The sequence below is a fragment of the Schistosoma mansoni genome, chromosome W, assembly GCF_000237925.1.
Source record: "Schistosoma mansoni strain Puerto Rico chromosome W, complete genome".
Taxonomy (NCBI): domain Eukaryota; kingdom Metazoa; phylum Platyhelminthes; class Trematoda; order Strigeidida; family Schistosomatidae; genus Schistosoma; species Schistosoma mansoni.
In genome coordinates, this window is record NC_031502.1 from 13,689,228 (window position 1) to 13,705,019 (window position 15,792).

Sequence of the window (15,792 nt, forward strand, 5' to 3'; positions counted from 1 at the left end):
CGAAGAAGCCTCCATAGTGTCGTCCTGTCCACACTATCAAATGCCTTCTCGTAGTCGATGAAGTTGATGTAGAGTGATGAGTTCCATTCGATTGATTGTTCCACAATGATCCGCAGAGTTGCGATTTGATCTGTGCACGATCTATCCTTACGAAATCTAGCTTGTTGATCTCGAAGTTGGGCGTCCACGGAATCCTTCATCCTGTTTAACAATACTCTGTTGAAGACTTTTCCTGGTATTGAGAGAAGAGTGATGCCCTTGTAGTTGTCGCACTTGCTGAGATCGCCTTTCTTTAGTATCTTGATCAGAAGTCCTTTTTTCCAGTCTGTTGGTACTTGTTCTTCGTCCCAAATCTTACTGAAGAGGATGTGGAGTATCTTGGCAGTTGCTGTTACATTTGCTTTCAGTGTCTCTGCCGGGATGTTGTCTGGTCCCGCTGCTTTGCCACTCTTGACTTGTCTAATGGCCATGCTGATCTCTTCAATTGTTGGTGGGCCAATATCGATTGGGAGGTCCGTGGGTGCTGCTTCGATGTTGGGTGGGTTCAGTGGAGCTGGTCTATTCAAGAGTTCTTTGAAGTGTTCTACCCACCCGTTTCGTTGTTCTTCAATGTCGGTGATTACTTTGCCTTCCTTGCTTTTCACTGGTCTTTCTGGCTTACGGTAATTTCCAGCAAGTTTCTTTGTTGTATCATACAGTTGTCTCATGTTTCCCTCTCTTGCAGCCTTTTCCGCTGTCGTTGCTAAATCTTCCACATATTTACGTTTGTCGGTTCTGACGCTCCTCTTCACTTGCTTGTTTGCCTCTGTGTATTCGGCTTGTGCCTTGGCTTTTTCCGCTCTTGTTCGGCTGATATTGATTGCTGCCTTCTTGTTCCTCCTTGCTTCAATCTTATCCAGTGTACCAACAGTGATCCATTCCTTGTGATGGTGCTTCTTTTGGCCCAGAACCTCTTGACATGTTGAAACGATTGCCTCCTTGATACCTTTCCAGTTGCTCTCCATGGTAGTCCCCTCTCCATTGAGTAGATCATGAAAGGTCTCGAACCTGTTGCTGAGGGCTATGTTGAATTTGTTGAGTTTGTCAGCATCTCGAAGAAAGGCCGTATTAAACTTTTGTGATGTTGTCCGCGCCGTTGTCCACTGCTTCTTGAGTTTTAGTTTCATCTTGGCGACCAGCAAATGATGATCGGATGCTATATCAGCTCCTCTTCTGGTTCTCACATCCTCCATCGTCCTCCTGAACTTTTTGTTGATGCAGATATGGTCGATTTGATTCTGTGTAATGTGATCCGGTGAAATCCAAGTGGCTTTGTGTATGTTTTTGTGTGGGAATATGGTGCCACCTATTACCAGTTTATTGAAGGCACATAGGTTTGCAAATCTCTCACCATTTTCGTTCCTTTCTCCCAGTCCATGTTGTCCCATGACGTCTTCGTATCCAGTGTTGTCCATTCCAACCTTAGCATTGAGATCTCCCATCAGAATTGTCAGGTCCTTGGTTGGGCACTTCTCGACGATCGACTGCAGCCTATCGTAGAATTGGTCTTTAGCGTCTTCATCGTAGTCATTGGTAGGCGCATAGCATTGGATGACGTTCATTGTAATGCCCTCTCTCTTTGTTTTGAAGGAGGCTTTGATGATCCTTGGTCCATTAGATTCCCATCCAATAAGTGCATTTTGTGCTTTTCTGGACAGCATCAATGCAACTCCTTGTGTATGTGGGGCATTTTCTTCTTCATGACCGGAGTATAACAGAAGTTCTCCTGAAGACAGTCGTTGTTGTCCAACCTGCGTCCAATGTGTTTCGCTGATTCCAAGAACCTCCAGGTTGTATTTTCTCATTTCTGCAGCGATTTGGAAGACTCTTCCGGTCTCCCACATTGTTCGGACATTCCATGTACCTATAAAAATTGTCGCTCTGGTTGTTAGAAGGTGCATCGGCCTCATGACTTCCGAAGGAACTCGGCTTTCATCATGAGACGTCATAATTATTCCTCCTACTCCCAGGGCAGAGTTTGAAAGGTTTGAATGATTTTTTCTGGTTAGCGTTTTTTTAGCGAGTTGATTTTCTACGGGATGGGGTCGCTAACCCCATGCCCAACCCTCCTCCTTTACCCGGGCTTGGGACCGGCAGTAACCCCCAGAGGAGCTACAGGCGTAGTTACGAAGTTTCATCGCTTCAATCTATTTAGTATATCATCTTGACACTACGGATGGGTTCTATCTGATATTTGTCGGGTTGAAATTCCCCCAAAACATCGTGGATATGTGTGATTGGCAGGAAACCATTAAAAATGTGTTTGCTTATAACTAATCGAAATGAGATTTTCTATGAAGTAGCCAGTATGAAGATTTCATCAGTATATATTTTATAAATCCCCAGGTAACTGTAGTCCAATTAGAATGATGTATAACAAAGATATTTCTTTCTAAGTTTCACCGCCTACATATTCAAACGAATAAAAATATTCAGAATAGGAGAAAACTTAGTCATCTACGCTTAAGAAGTGGTTAGATAAACATGACTTTCATTGGGTTTCCGTAAAATGATATAAACTTGGCTTTTCAATCAGCGTAATCTATCTTGTTGAATGAAAGAAAGAGAAGCTGAGAAGTGTAATGAAACAGATCACAGAATAGCTGATGTAGGCGTGGAAGATATCTTGGTGTTCAGAATAGGAAGGCTATAAGATTGGTGTATGCAATTAGTTAGAATGAGAAGACTGAACCCAATGGAGTTCTTGCTAGTGAACACTCTACCGACAGCTTAGTACATCCAGGAAATTCAGATCATCCCTTAATATCGTGGGATGAGTAATAAAGATGTCCAAAAACAAATGAAGAGGTTTTTTTATTCGTCTTTTCCTGCTTGAACGGAAACTAAAGAGACAAAACGTGAGCTCTGATAAGTCTTCTGATTGAGCTCCAGATTCAGTTCCTAAGCTTTTCTAATAACCCCTAGACTTGAACACGAGGGAAAAAGAACGAAATACGGAAGAAACGCTTTACTCCAAAGGTTCGTTTTTGTACAGAAAATCTAAATTTTTTATAGTATTTTAGATGACCTTGGGTTTTCGTGAACTTCTGGAACGCTACCAAGCATAGTAGCAATATAGGTAATCATACAATCAGAAACTGGGCACGCGACTTTTCAATTTCTAGACGTTTGTGGTAAACCTTCTAGCGAATGCCAATTGGATAAAATGATTCTCAGCGTTTTCAGAGACTTTGTTGGCTTCCTTCGATGGGTTTTATGAATCTCCTCAATAAGTATTGAATAAAATTTTGCTTATTCAAAGACAAGAGAGGAAGCCGTAGGAAAAATTAAGGTGACACAGATATATATATATATATACCAGTCAATCACGAAAATATCGCACCCAACCTATTTGTTTTATCAGATGAATTTTGACAGAGGCAATAAATATATTACTGCAATATAAAATATTTTATTCTGCTCAATGATTTTCGACACCTTACGCAATAAATGTAAAAACTTTAACCAAGAAGCTTTAGAGCCCGATAAATGAGTGATAAGGTGGAATAATGTGACAAAATATCCCTCAGCGTCCTATCATGTCCAAATGGGGCATTTCGCCCTTCGTCGTTCATTTTTTTGGGTTGTTCGTCTTATCTCAATTTACGCTTATCATTTTTGGAGCGGGTTGAGGAGGATAGCAACTAAAATTAAAAATACTGTTCGTTAGTGATAATAACTTGTAGGTCTGTCATTTATTATTAGACGAGTAGTGACATGTCATGATCATTGAGAATGAAGTTCAAAATTTTGGTTTTCTAGATATTTTGGATGAAAAAATAAGTTGTATGAACGTGTTCATGGGTCGAATATTGGTTGTCCATGTATCAGCCGTGAAAGTGTGGAATGAGATGCGTATGGATTTATATCCATCGTCTGTCAAAAAACTTGATGGTTAGCCAAAGTCTGATATCTTTTGTTTGGTGAAGGTGTCTGTCACTGTTTCATCAGTAACCCTCTTGATAGGTCCTGTTCTTTGTCATCATATATAAAAATTAGTATTCGTTAACAGATGGGAATATCTACTTGACTCTGCTGGAAACTTGAATATGTCGAGAAAGACGTAAGCAAAACGATAATGGGAAGTTGTGAAGAACCTAGAGGACGCTTGTTATATTCGGTCAACTTGGACTTTCGTAGGTTTAGGCAAGAACGTCCCCACCTCTTCACGCCTTTATTCACACTACGACACCAAAATCGTTATGTTATTAGCTTAATCGTCACTCAAATACACGGATACAATAGATTATGCAGCGTATTGAAGATATTATGACGATAATGTTTCGGTAGAGTCGAACGGTCTGAACATGAAGATGTATTAAGTGGTAAAGTTTCTTTACTCGCTGAGATATTCTTAACTCGGAGTTTTAAGGTTATCAACGGTAACTCGAACCGAAGATCACTGACTTCTTTTAGAAGCTGAGCTAGTTTAACAAGGTTGGTTTATCAAAACTTCAGCAAATCCACACATGACAAGACTACTCGAACCATAATGCTCGTTCTCGAAGTACATTTTATGTTCAAAGCAAATGTTGATAGAGATAGAGTACTTGTTGGATTTTTGCGACCAAAATATATCACTTTCAAAAAGGACGACAAAGTTAATATGAAAAAACGAATGCGTTGATATACACACAAATATATATACGAGACGTCACTTTAATTGTCAGAAACAGGTGTGTTCGAGTTTCCTTTGGTCTTGTAATCCAGAATTATAAGTAGTTAGTAATTCCAACTATAGTTACTATGACCCGAGACGTATATCCATATAATGCGTGTAATGAGGATATCGCTGTGTTCTGTAGATATAAAAAGCAAATATATAAAAGTTCTGTCATAGCAACAGTGGATAAGTAAGAACAAGAATCACATGTGTGCAGCAGTGCGTTTGTGAGCGATAGTCACTGTTTCATGTTATGGGTTATTCAAATACGGGAAAAATGGAAGGTCATTTTCTTAAACGACAATTTCACAACCGGTGTCAGTATTTGTACAAATCATGAGTATTGATGAAAGAAATGCAAATAATAGCAAGAAATGATCAAAAACAAGTATATTTTAACTGTTACCATGAGATTGAAAATCAAAGGAAAATGTTAACGGTTTACGGTCCGCGAAAAGAGTTGATTCTCGGCCTGTAACGGAGTCAAAGATGAGGTTTAGTATAACACACAACCAAGGGTTACCTAAAGAAGGTGCATTTGTCTCTATTTAGTATTTTGAAACTTTTTTGAGAAGAATACCTACGGTTGTCAAGCTCCGTTCACCGATTGTCATAAGACTTCTCCGGTAGCTGAGTCCTATGAGTCCACTGTCGTATTAATGGGTGATTGTGCATTGAAATATGTCAATAGATGTGACTTAACGACCATATAACTGTGGTAAATGCTCCAACCAGTGATCTCTCAAAATGCAGATAACACTTCTGTTGTCAAACCGTGTTCTAATCCTACGTTCTGAAGACGTTTATTTAATCGTTGTCGCTCTGTCAGGTCACCACATCTGGGGTCTCGTAGTGATCTGAGACATTATTAGTACATACATGTATTGCATGGGACGTGCTTGTTACATCTGAATAGTAGCGCCTATGCTAATGCGAAGAAGTATACGCGTGATTTTCCCACGCTTTGCTCGTGGAAGTTAGCTTTCACAAGGCAGAATTAGCCTTCTTTGTTAATAAGCCAGAACGATACCAGATGAAAAGAGGGGTATCGCCAACGAAATCTTGATACGAATGATATCGGCGTTAATTGATTTAATATGAAATTAGAAAAAAAATGTTCAGGAACAAAAATATACATTATGGTATACAAAAAAGACCTATAAAATTTTACGACAAGGAACAGACTAACGGTTATCGTTCGGTGTATCAAACCGCATCGAGGGTCGCCAAAAAAAGGTGATAACGAGGAGGCGTTGTTTGATAGTGTCACTCTTTGAATCTATTCTTACATAGTGATTTCAAACACAGAGAATCGAGAAGCCGCGAATAGCGGGATACGACAAATATTTCAGAATTACTGATTGATGTATCGCGGTACACGAAATATAAGCCAGAAACGTATTTTAGGAAATATGAGGTACAGAGCCTTGAGGTGTGACATATTGTGGGTGCTTAATTGTAACACCCTCAGCTAGTGCTGCGTCCTGTAAAACTAAGGTGGTTTGTATTAATTTGAACACTTATAATGCTATTTGTTTTGGAGATTTATTTACTCTTACTGAAGAACGATTTCATAGAAAGCAATATATTGGGAGGCAAACACATTACTATGGCTACCGTGGATCAACAGACAAACTTCCCAATTCTAATTAGTGAATCCATGAGAATTATTGTGGCGGATAAAGTAGAAAAACATCACAGGCGATTAGCGAATAGCTAAAACGTTTTATGACACTCAGTAAACAGTATAAATAAATCAAATAATCAGTGTTAACTTGTCAGATAGAAGTTATATTTGTTTTGTTACTCCTGATTAGCGTACGTTGAGCGCGGGAGGGATTTCGGATGGAATCTTAATGAGTTTACTGTGCGTCAGGCGTTGTTTACCCTTTCACAAGCCTGAGAGACCTCAGTGCTTTGGAGTATTTCAATAAGTTGCCGTAAATTAGGCTAAAGCCTTGTGTAAATCCTGAAGGATTATGTTAAGTTGGACGTATACGGGTGTAAATACAAGTATCGAGGGGGCAGGAGGTCAAAGTTGTATTAACTATATTACAACAAAAAGAAGGTTCTTTGAATCTACATGTGTCTCTATAACATTTTTATACACTCTGTATTGGTCGTATTTGAGATTTAGTGTTGGGAATCCTCGTTATTCTAATCGACAGACAAAGCTCAGGCAGATACTTCTTGTATTGCACACGTTTGTATTCGGTATTGAAATAGGCTTCAAGCTAGCCACTAGCACGCTTATTTGGATATTAAATCCGTGTCACGCTATAACCATGCTACAGGTAATTTATTTTGACTTGCCTGTACTATTCGTACCTATCCGTTTCTTATTTTTGAAAACGGAAAATTTCGTCATAAGAGTCTAATGTGTTGAAAATCGTTCCACAGTTAATAAACTAGATAATTATGAGTGTCCGCTGCCTTTTTGTTTTCATTGCTAAGTGTCCTTTAAATTCCTCAACGCTAATCCTTGTTTACTTTCATTTTTTCCGCGAGCTAATTGTCAGAACAGGTTAAATGATGCCATGATGATTTACCGCTGTCCATCAGAAGAATGGTGTCTTCATCCCTTGCACGAGGTCGCTCACCAAACAAGACACTTGGAAAAATGCGTTAGTTGGGGCAACTTAATCGAAAATGGGTTCACAAGGGGACGTATTATGAATATCCTCTAGTTACTTGTAACAAAGTATGCTTTCAGTATCCTAAGTATGATCAGACTCCATGGTTTCCAAAATGTGGTTGTGCAGGATTATCGAGTCAAATTATTTTACGAGGTTTCGAAGTCAAATAAGTTTTTTTTATCGATGGGTTATCTAAACAGTTACGTAAACTGCATATGAGCTTTCGCGTTTAATGTATCGAATCTAGTATCTGCACTGCATTGATGCATTAAGGAACAAACTTCAAAGATAGGTGAGAGTGCCCAAAGCTAGTCGTCCTAAGTAAAAATAGGACGTTAGTTTTCACAGAGTAGGGAAAGTTTGGAACAATGCTAGGCGCAAGATTCCGAAAAACCAGATTAACTTCAATTATTAGGATTTTGGATTATACTAACCAGCATCTCCAACTTCATATTACGGTTATCCTACGGAAATAAGCTTGAAATTCTGTACCTGCCATCTTAGCTCAGTCCACCAGCCAATGATTTCATGAACTAATGTCATATTTTGCTTTGACCTTAAATTCTGTTCTTACTGACTTTACCTTTAAGCAGAATGATCAGTATTTAAAGCAGTTTTATTTAAATTATGTTTAAGAAGTAGATCAAATCATTTAATGTATTAGTTCATCAATTTCCTACTGTTAATAAGTGAATTTGTTACTTTTTACACAGAAGCTCTAAACTTCTATTATGCTGATTTCATCTGTTCCGATGGTGTCTAAAAATTTGATTAGATACCTTTAAGCTCATTGTTTTTTACTATTCCGATGGTGTCTTGGTTTAATTAACTTAACATCCCTGCATTTTGCTACCTCCTAGATATTACTTTTGGCTTCATCGTCATCTTGGCTTACAACTTTTATTTTTCGAATCCACTTACATATGATGAATGGTCCTTTGTTAGCGTTAACTTTCCCAATATTGAACACTCGTTCTGTAAGTTCTTACTAACGTTCATCTTAATTTACTAGTCTTCATTAGTTTTCTGTGTGGTTGCTTTCTTAACTAAGTTTCTTTAAAACTCGTATTAGGTAAACGGTGATATGTATGGCTTTACCGTAAATCTCAAGTGAAACAATACCAATCGCGTACATCCATGAGGTCACACTTGCAGATAGTTTACAATTTATCTGACTTTTTGTTTTGACCCTTGTTATTTTGTTTGATGAGTTAGATGCGTTAATATTTCTTTAAAACACGAACATGATCAGTAAGCAACCGATTAAATGACCAATATCAACCTTAAATCAAGTGCGAGATTCTATTTACCGACTTCATTACAACTTCCTTTAGTGACTGATATCACAGTCGGATAGTTGGTACATAGTATAGAAATAATTTGAAGCTCTTCTAACTAGCGAAATGCGAAAGCCGTCTATTAGGATTTTACTGTGTAATGTACGAGTATCATATGACCGCCAGAGTTGATGTAGGTTTTCAGATAAGCAACTATATGTCTTGTTTTAAAGGCACTCAATATACCGTTTAGCCCAATATAGCAATGCTTAAGATCTCGACCCGTTAAGAATATAACTATCAAGATAAGTGAATTACTTGTCTTCCACATCTTAGTCAGTTTCTGTACTCAGAATCATCTTTAAGTGAAATGTATTTTACTTAGTAATTTTTCAATGAGTAAAAATAAATGTTTATATTTAACTTAAAATCAGAAAGTGCAATTATTTACTTTCTAGTTAGTTCCATCAAATCAGGAATGTGAGTTCACCAGTAAGGAAGTTCTTGAGAATCAAGAAACTGAACCTACGACTCATTAAACGTACACATGAGCTTAACTTCTGTAACTCCAATAATTTTGATAATCTCAGAATACAATTCAATAAACTTAAATAACTACATTAGTTTAGATAAAGAATCTCCAGTGAATTCGATATACCTTCTATATATTTTTTCAGTGATATAGGCACCAGGAGAACCTTTTTCAGCGGTTTCTAGAGCCTTATCAAGATTATAAAAGTGTTTGAGATAGCTAAACAAGTGGTAATTTAGTCAATCCGTTGCAAGATTGGTAGTTAGTTCGTTCTGTCAAGTATATTGCAATTAGATGTCTACTAATCTTAAGCTTTAGTTAAAACGTAATATGATGAACTTATATTGAGTAGGTCACGGTTGGGTGTAATAATTATTAATATCAGTTCCGTTGGCTATAATTTAAAAAAGTATTTGGATATACTTCTGTCAGGTCCACCCATACTTCCACTTTTGTATCGAGTTTCAGTAGTTAGGCACATTTCGTTACTTTGAATAACCTTGACAACTTTTGGTAAAATCACCTTTCATATCTCAATCTCATTGTTTGGTTGTTTCATCGGACACCAATTGAAGCCGATATGTTCATTGTTCCTTTCCAAATCATTTAATTAAACAATAGTTAGCATTCGAAACTCATTTTAATTGCGAATTTCAAGGGACTGGTACTAAAATTTCTAGAAACCTAGTTCTAATGTCTTTAATATAGTGAGGGATTATGACAATTTTAGATTAGGAAATCTATTATATCGTTAGGTGTAGTCATAATTGTTAATCTTATAATATTCATGTTAAAACGCAGCAGTTTTTAGCATCTCGAACACATGTTAACATATCTTTCGAGTCACTAAACGGCGTATTCCGATGATTGAACTAATTTTTTTGCGAAATTTGATAACTTGTGTATAACAAGAGTTCTAAATTGGTTCTTTACATTTCTAAAGCTACCATTCGAACATATGACCTACTTCGTGCAACATATTCTGATTATTTTAATTCCTGCTAGCTTCTTGAATCAGAGTAGTAAGTTTTGTTTTGTTAAAATTGCTAAAATATATTGTGTCTATTTTCCCAGTACAGCTTCAGTCAATTTGTATAAAGGTGCTTATTTCTTTAACAAGGAATGTGTTATATGAGGGTGAATGCTTCTGCACCAATTCTGTTTCGTTCGCTTTTTATTGTTTGTTCTAGTTAATGTATGTATGTTTCAGTATCTATATTGTGGTGTGGTTTGTTGTATAAAGAGTCAACTGCGAAAATGGCTGGTTTGACAACAAAATACAAGAAATTGATAATGAACTGAGCTTTTTTGGCTATTGTATAAACTTCCGTAAGTTGATTGTTGAAAACATGATAGGTACTAGTAAAGAGAACAGTTTTCTCCCACATTTTATTATACCCTTCTATATTCATAATTTTATTATGGTTGTTATTGTTGTTACAACGTAAATTAATGTAATCCATCCACTTTAACTTGATTTTATATATGTCATGTTGTGTGATATTGATTTGGACCTGTTTGCCAAATACACTTTTGTGGTTAACATTGAGAGACGCTTATTTCTAGCTTGTGACACTCACTATCTGGCTACCTAAGCTGCTGGAGGGTTGAACGCTATGCTTTCATTGGCTATTGTTGTGAGTCATAATGATGGACGCAAACTACCTACTTGTGGTTATATAAAAACCTCGATCAGTGGTTTTCAGCATCGTGTAACATGGCTCGGAATCGGCCGCAACGGCACAGATGTAATCACCCTCTATCTCCCACTAGATCTTAAGTTTCAGTATATTTTGATACATCTTTTTACTTTGTTGATTCGTATCGTATTCTTAATGTTCGGTTTTTCTGCTACATTTCACTTCCTTTGCTATTTCTTTAAATCTACCCCGCTGTGCTAATGTATCATGGCAACTCTAGCCAAAACACATCTGTCAGGCTCTACATTGATCATGACTAACTGGTTACGTTTAATACAATGATTGTTTTGCAAAACTAGGTATTAAAGACAATTCATAAACACAGTGCAATTTTCCTTTTCAGCCACTAAATTATTTCGAATATTTGTGGCAGATTTCAGTGTTTAAAGTTACAATTAAAATTAAATGAGTATTTAACATGAGTTATTTTATTTCTTGCTTTTACAACAGGTGAATTTTCAGTTGAACCAATTGATGATTTTTCGTGGGTGATATTTTCTTTAAGTATACAGGTTCTGTATCATTTCTTAGTCCTGCAACCTATTGCTTTGGTAAGTTAGATTTTATGTTAAACAGAATCTCTGTACCAGGGTAAGATATTTTTTGAAATTTATTTATTTAGACACGTAAATATTAATACAAAGGGGCACCAAATGAAAAAAACACATGCGCCATACAATAACAATGAGGCCGTGAAGAGATAGAAAATGTAAAGTGTGTATAGGAAAAAATAGAACAACAACGAACAGAAGTTAGTGTATGAGAGCGAAATAATAACTATGGGTGAGGCATTCCAGTTAGCAAAAGTACAACCAGAAAGAATTCTTTCACTTAAAGAAGTTACGTTCATTTTTTATGAAGAAAGTAAAAGAAAGTCACAGTAAAATCGACACTGGCTTCTATTCTGAGCCATATCTGATAACGTCTCTAGCCACTGTATTGGATCATTTCTCGAACCCCATCCAGGGAGTCGTGAAGGACCAACAGAAGCTAGCCCTTTTCAGCTTTATTTCATACCACGACACCATGTCATACACTGACCACCTCTCCGCTTTTCCCAACCAGTCCTAGCGTCTGCAAATAATGCAAGACGTCGAACTCTCTGGAAATGTGGTTATGTACTTTATTTGGATTAAGACTTGAAAGAAAAATTGTTTGTTTGAATTTCCATTCTGTTCATAGAAATGATCAAAACAAAATATATAGACAGTTTACTGGTTGGAATGTTCAGCTTCCAAAAGGGGAATTACGGTGGATATGTGGTCAGCTATTTACTTTATCCAGATGACCAATTTTTGTATCTTCTATAGTTTTTGTCTCACATATTCTTAGTCGTATATGTATTCACCCTTCCTAACTGTCTGTTGTTATTGTCTATTCATCCTAATTATCAATATTATCGTGGTATTTTATAAATCAAGTTCTAATATCGTGTCCCATTAGTTCATATACGTCTATTCATTGTCTTCAGAATGTAGATCACCACAATCTTATTGAACAGCAGGAGTGTGAATATAAATTATTGCATTATGACTTCTAAATTAACACGAATTTAGATCATAAATTCTTTCCATTTTTTCCGTATTATGAAGAATGTTAAGAGGATTTGAGAGAATTCATACCAAATGGAATTCGATCACTTCAGCACAATACTTTGAGAAAACTACATCAAAAATTTTCTATCTACTACAACAGCACTCATAAATCGACAAAACTAAAATGATTGGACCAGTCTGATAAGGAATTAGCACTAAACATTTGGGGAAACTTTCACAGTCAATAAATTAGTAGTTTGAAAATTGCGTACTGATTCTAAAATGTACTTTTGCTCGGACAATGACAAAAAAACTTACTGGTACTTTTCCTTGCGATTTTGTCGAAAACTGAACTTTTCACTCAGTTTACTCATACCGTATTTATTTTATGTGGTGATTAATTAGATATTTTCCAGTCACTTTAGTTATTGGAATGTTGGTTTAACTCTATAGGATGCGTGCAAAATAATCTACATGGGACATATAAAGTCACATATTTCAAAAGCAACCCTGTGAATGAAAATATACCATTCTTAAAGTATTTATATTCTACTTATTTTCTCTTCACACTAACCATCTGTTTTTTGCAATTGTTTTGCGTCTATTCCCTTAATAATGCATTAATATCTGGACTATTAAAACATGCAGGCAACCCAACTACTGTATACTCTTTCACTTATCCTTTACATTCAGAAACTATATTTGTTGAATGACATTTTTATTTTAATAATCGAATTATTGGTAATCGAGATTCAAAACTCGGATCTTACCTAACTAGTAAACACACTGTACCCTATTCAAGGGAATTAAGAAGATATGGAAAATTGATGGTTTTAATTTTTGATAAAGGGGATATTAGTGCTATAGGTTAATCTAATACTTGTGAGTTTTCTAGTTATTTTAAATTACCAACTTCGTTAGGTTTGTTATGTATTTACTTGAGCCCCTCATCATATTACGTAGCATTTGATGTGTTTAGTCTTTCAGAATTTAGAATAAAAAGGCTTATCGAGACGACTGGCTGATCACTTTCATTTTCCAATATTGAAATTAACATACGTTGTTCAATTTAATAACAAGAATATTAGACTATTTCTGAATATAATGTGAAAATATTATTTCCTTGTACTGTGTTTTACTTCTAAGATTGTAGCATAGTATGCTTATGTATATTTAAAAGGTTAGATTTACATATGTTACTGCACTGTTTTTAGTGCTGCTTCAGAAAGTCATTGTGGATCTGCAGCTTTGTGTCGAAATGATCATCAGATGGCATGTCTCTTTATTTACTTACATTACTGACTATACAATCTTATTTAAATGTACGCTTTTTACTATCAAAACCTGATTCCCATGCATTTTACGTGTTTATGAGAGATAAATTTTAGCCTCATCTTATTTTTCACGTGATATACTTGTCTATTTCTAAACAAACAAATATTTTAGCAGGACATTCAAAAGTAAATGGATTTGAAACATAAGTAAGCTTACAGATAGTTGCAGTCTCTTTTGTTAACCAATGGTTCTAATTTGTCCAAACTTATAACATACTATTCTGTTTTCAACAGATTTCTTTTATGTAAAATGGTTTTGATAATAACATGATTTCTGTATCACTACATGATTAAATGCACGATGATGTGTGGTTGATGGAAAAAAAGTATTTGGGACTGGATTATAAATTGCGATACAGCAGTTCTTCATAGATAAACTATGTTAATAAAGTGTACTCTCTTACTAGTGACAAATTATTTCCTTTCATCGTCCATATTCATCAAATAGTACAAATGTTCTTTAAATATTTGTGCATTAATTAATTGAATCTCCAAGTGATTAATTTATTATCTTTTTTTGCAGATGACAGGAATAAATCTAAACAATATTCTGTGCCCAGCTATAAGCGACCCATTCCCTGGCCCAAATTATCGTTTATGGGCAGTCTTTCACCAGTCTGTTATAATATTAGTTCTGGGAAAGATTTTTACTTTGTTTTTGCTTCGGTTAAATACACGAAAGGTGCCTTGGTTATGTCTGAATTCCAATAAACATGATCAGAAATCTGTTATAGAAAGAGTACTTGAATCTAGTTCATCAAATATATCAGGTGGAAAAATCACCTCGTCTTGGTATTGGCCTGATCTATTTCGATATCACACATATCTTGAAGCTGACACCAAAAACAATGGAGCTATAAGCCTATCTGATAATAAGGATTATTAAAAGTCGTCACCTGAATCGATTATTATCTCTACAAACTCACCAAAAGTAAAGAACCTCCACCATATTTTTTGTTATGGACTAAATACCTCGTTTTCTCTCTTTCCAATTCTTTATCGCACATAATGATTCGTCTTTTGATTATTAACCAAATATACATTCTATTTTTTGCTAGCACCGACTCAAATGGATATTTGTGATAACAAACTTATTTCTACCTAGAGTGTAAACCTGTGCAAATCATTCTAAAAGTATAAATCTTACAAATTGCCTTCTTTATTATTATTTTCTGTGGTTGTTATTGTACAGTTTTCGTTTGCTTATTTTTTTATATGCGTGTTTACACTTCTACAAGATTGTTTCAGGTAGTTACTCACCAGTTTTCCATATTTTTCTCTTTTTTCAAAAAAAATATTTGGGTGTTGTTTTATATTCTATGTAAAAAACAAATGAACCAGGTAATAATTAATAAAAACACTTATCAGTTACTCACAATTATCTATCTAGTGAATACTTATGTTTAGACTGCCTATTGCTTCTTATTTATTGTACACCTTTTTTATAATCTGGCTTATTTCGGTTGTGCCTGCTCTATTTTGTATGAACTTGAGTTAATATCGAGTTGCATAAATTTGATTTCTTTTATTTCTGAAATATTCCAATACACTTTGTTTTTTCCGTATTTCTGTCTACTATATGTATGATTCATTTCTAAAAATTATCTCTCAGTCTGCATGTGTAGTTCGCTAATTGCAGAAAAACCCGGAGCGCTCGTTTTTTTCTAACTAAGGAAATAATATACTCGTTGATATTTATGTTAATTTTTCTGTTTAATAAATTTCCATGTAAACTAATTCTAATAAACAATGTATAAACATTAAGTAGTATCCTTCTCGATTGTATGACTGCCATTGTTCCCTACAGTCTGACCCTTTATGATAAATATTACATCTGACATTGAATGTTTGCATATTTTCATTGTTATATTTTATTCAATGCTATCTAAAATCTTTCCTTAATTTACAACGACTTGCCCAGAAGAACTAAAATTATTGTAACCATATTAGTATTTTAATAGTTGATTTTAATTCCATTCCCACCTTAAAAGCTGTGTTCATAGTGAAAAGGAATATTTATTTTTTATGAACAGGAATTATCGTAATACGACTTCTATCTCTGTCGAACTATGATTA

The 15,792-nt window shown here is 35.4% G+C and overlaps 1 protein-coding gene across 1 annotated transcript; it reads left to right on the plus strand.

The window, feature by feature from the left end:
* Window positions 1–6,681: 6,681 nt before the first annotated feature.
* Smp_146490 (hypothetical protein) lies at window positions 6,682–14,817 on the plus strand (the record flags this gene model as incomplete). The annotated part of the gene is made up of 5 exons (XM_018788630.1): window positions 6,682–6,996; window positions 8,199–8,315; window positions 10,091–10,169; window positions 11,298–11,398; window positions 14,240–14,817. The coding sequence occupies 5 exons, from the start codon at window positions 6,682–6,684 to the stop codon at window positions 14,600–14,602; spliced, it is 975 nt and encodes a 324-aa protein (XP_018654154.1). The 3' UTR covers window positions 14,603–14,817.
* Between the last annotated feature and the right edge of the window lie 975 nt (window positions 14,818–15,792).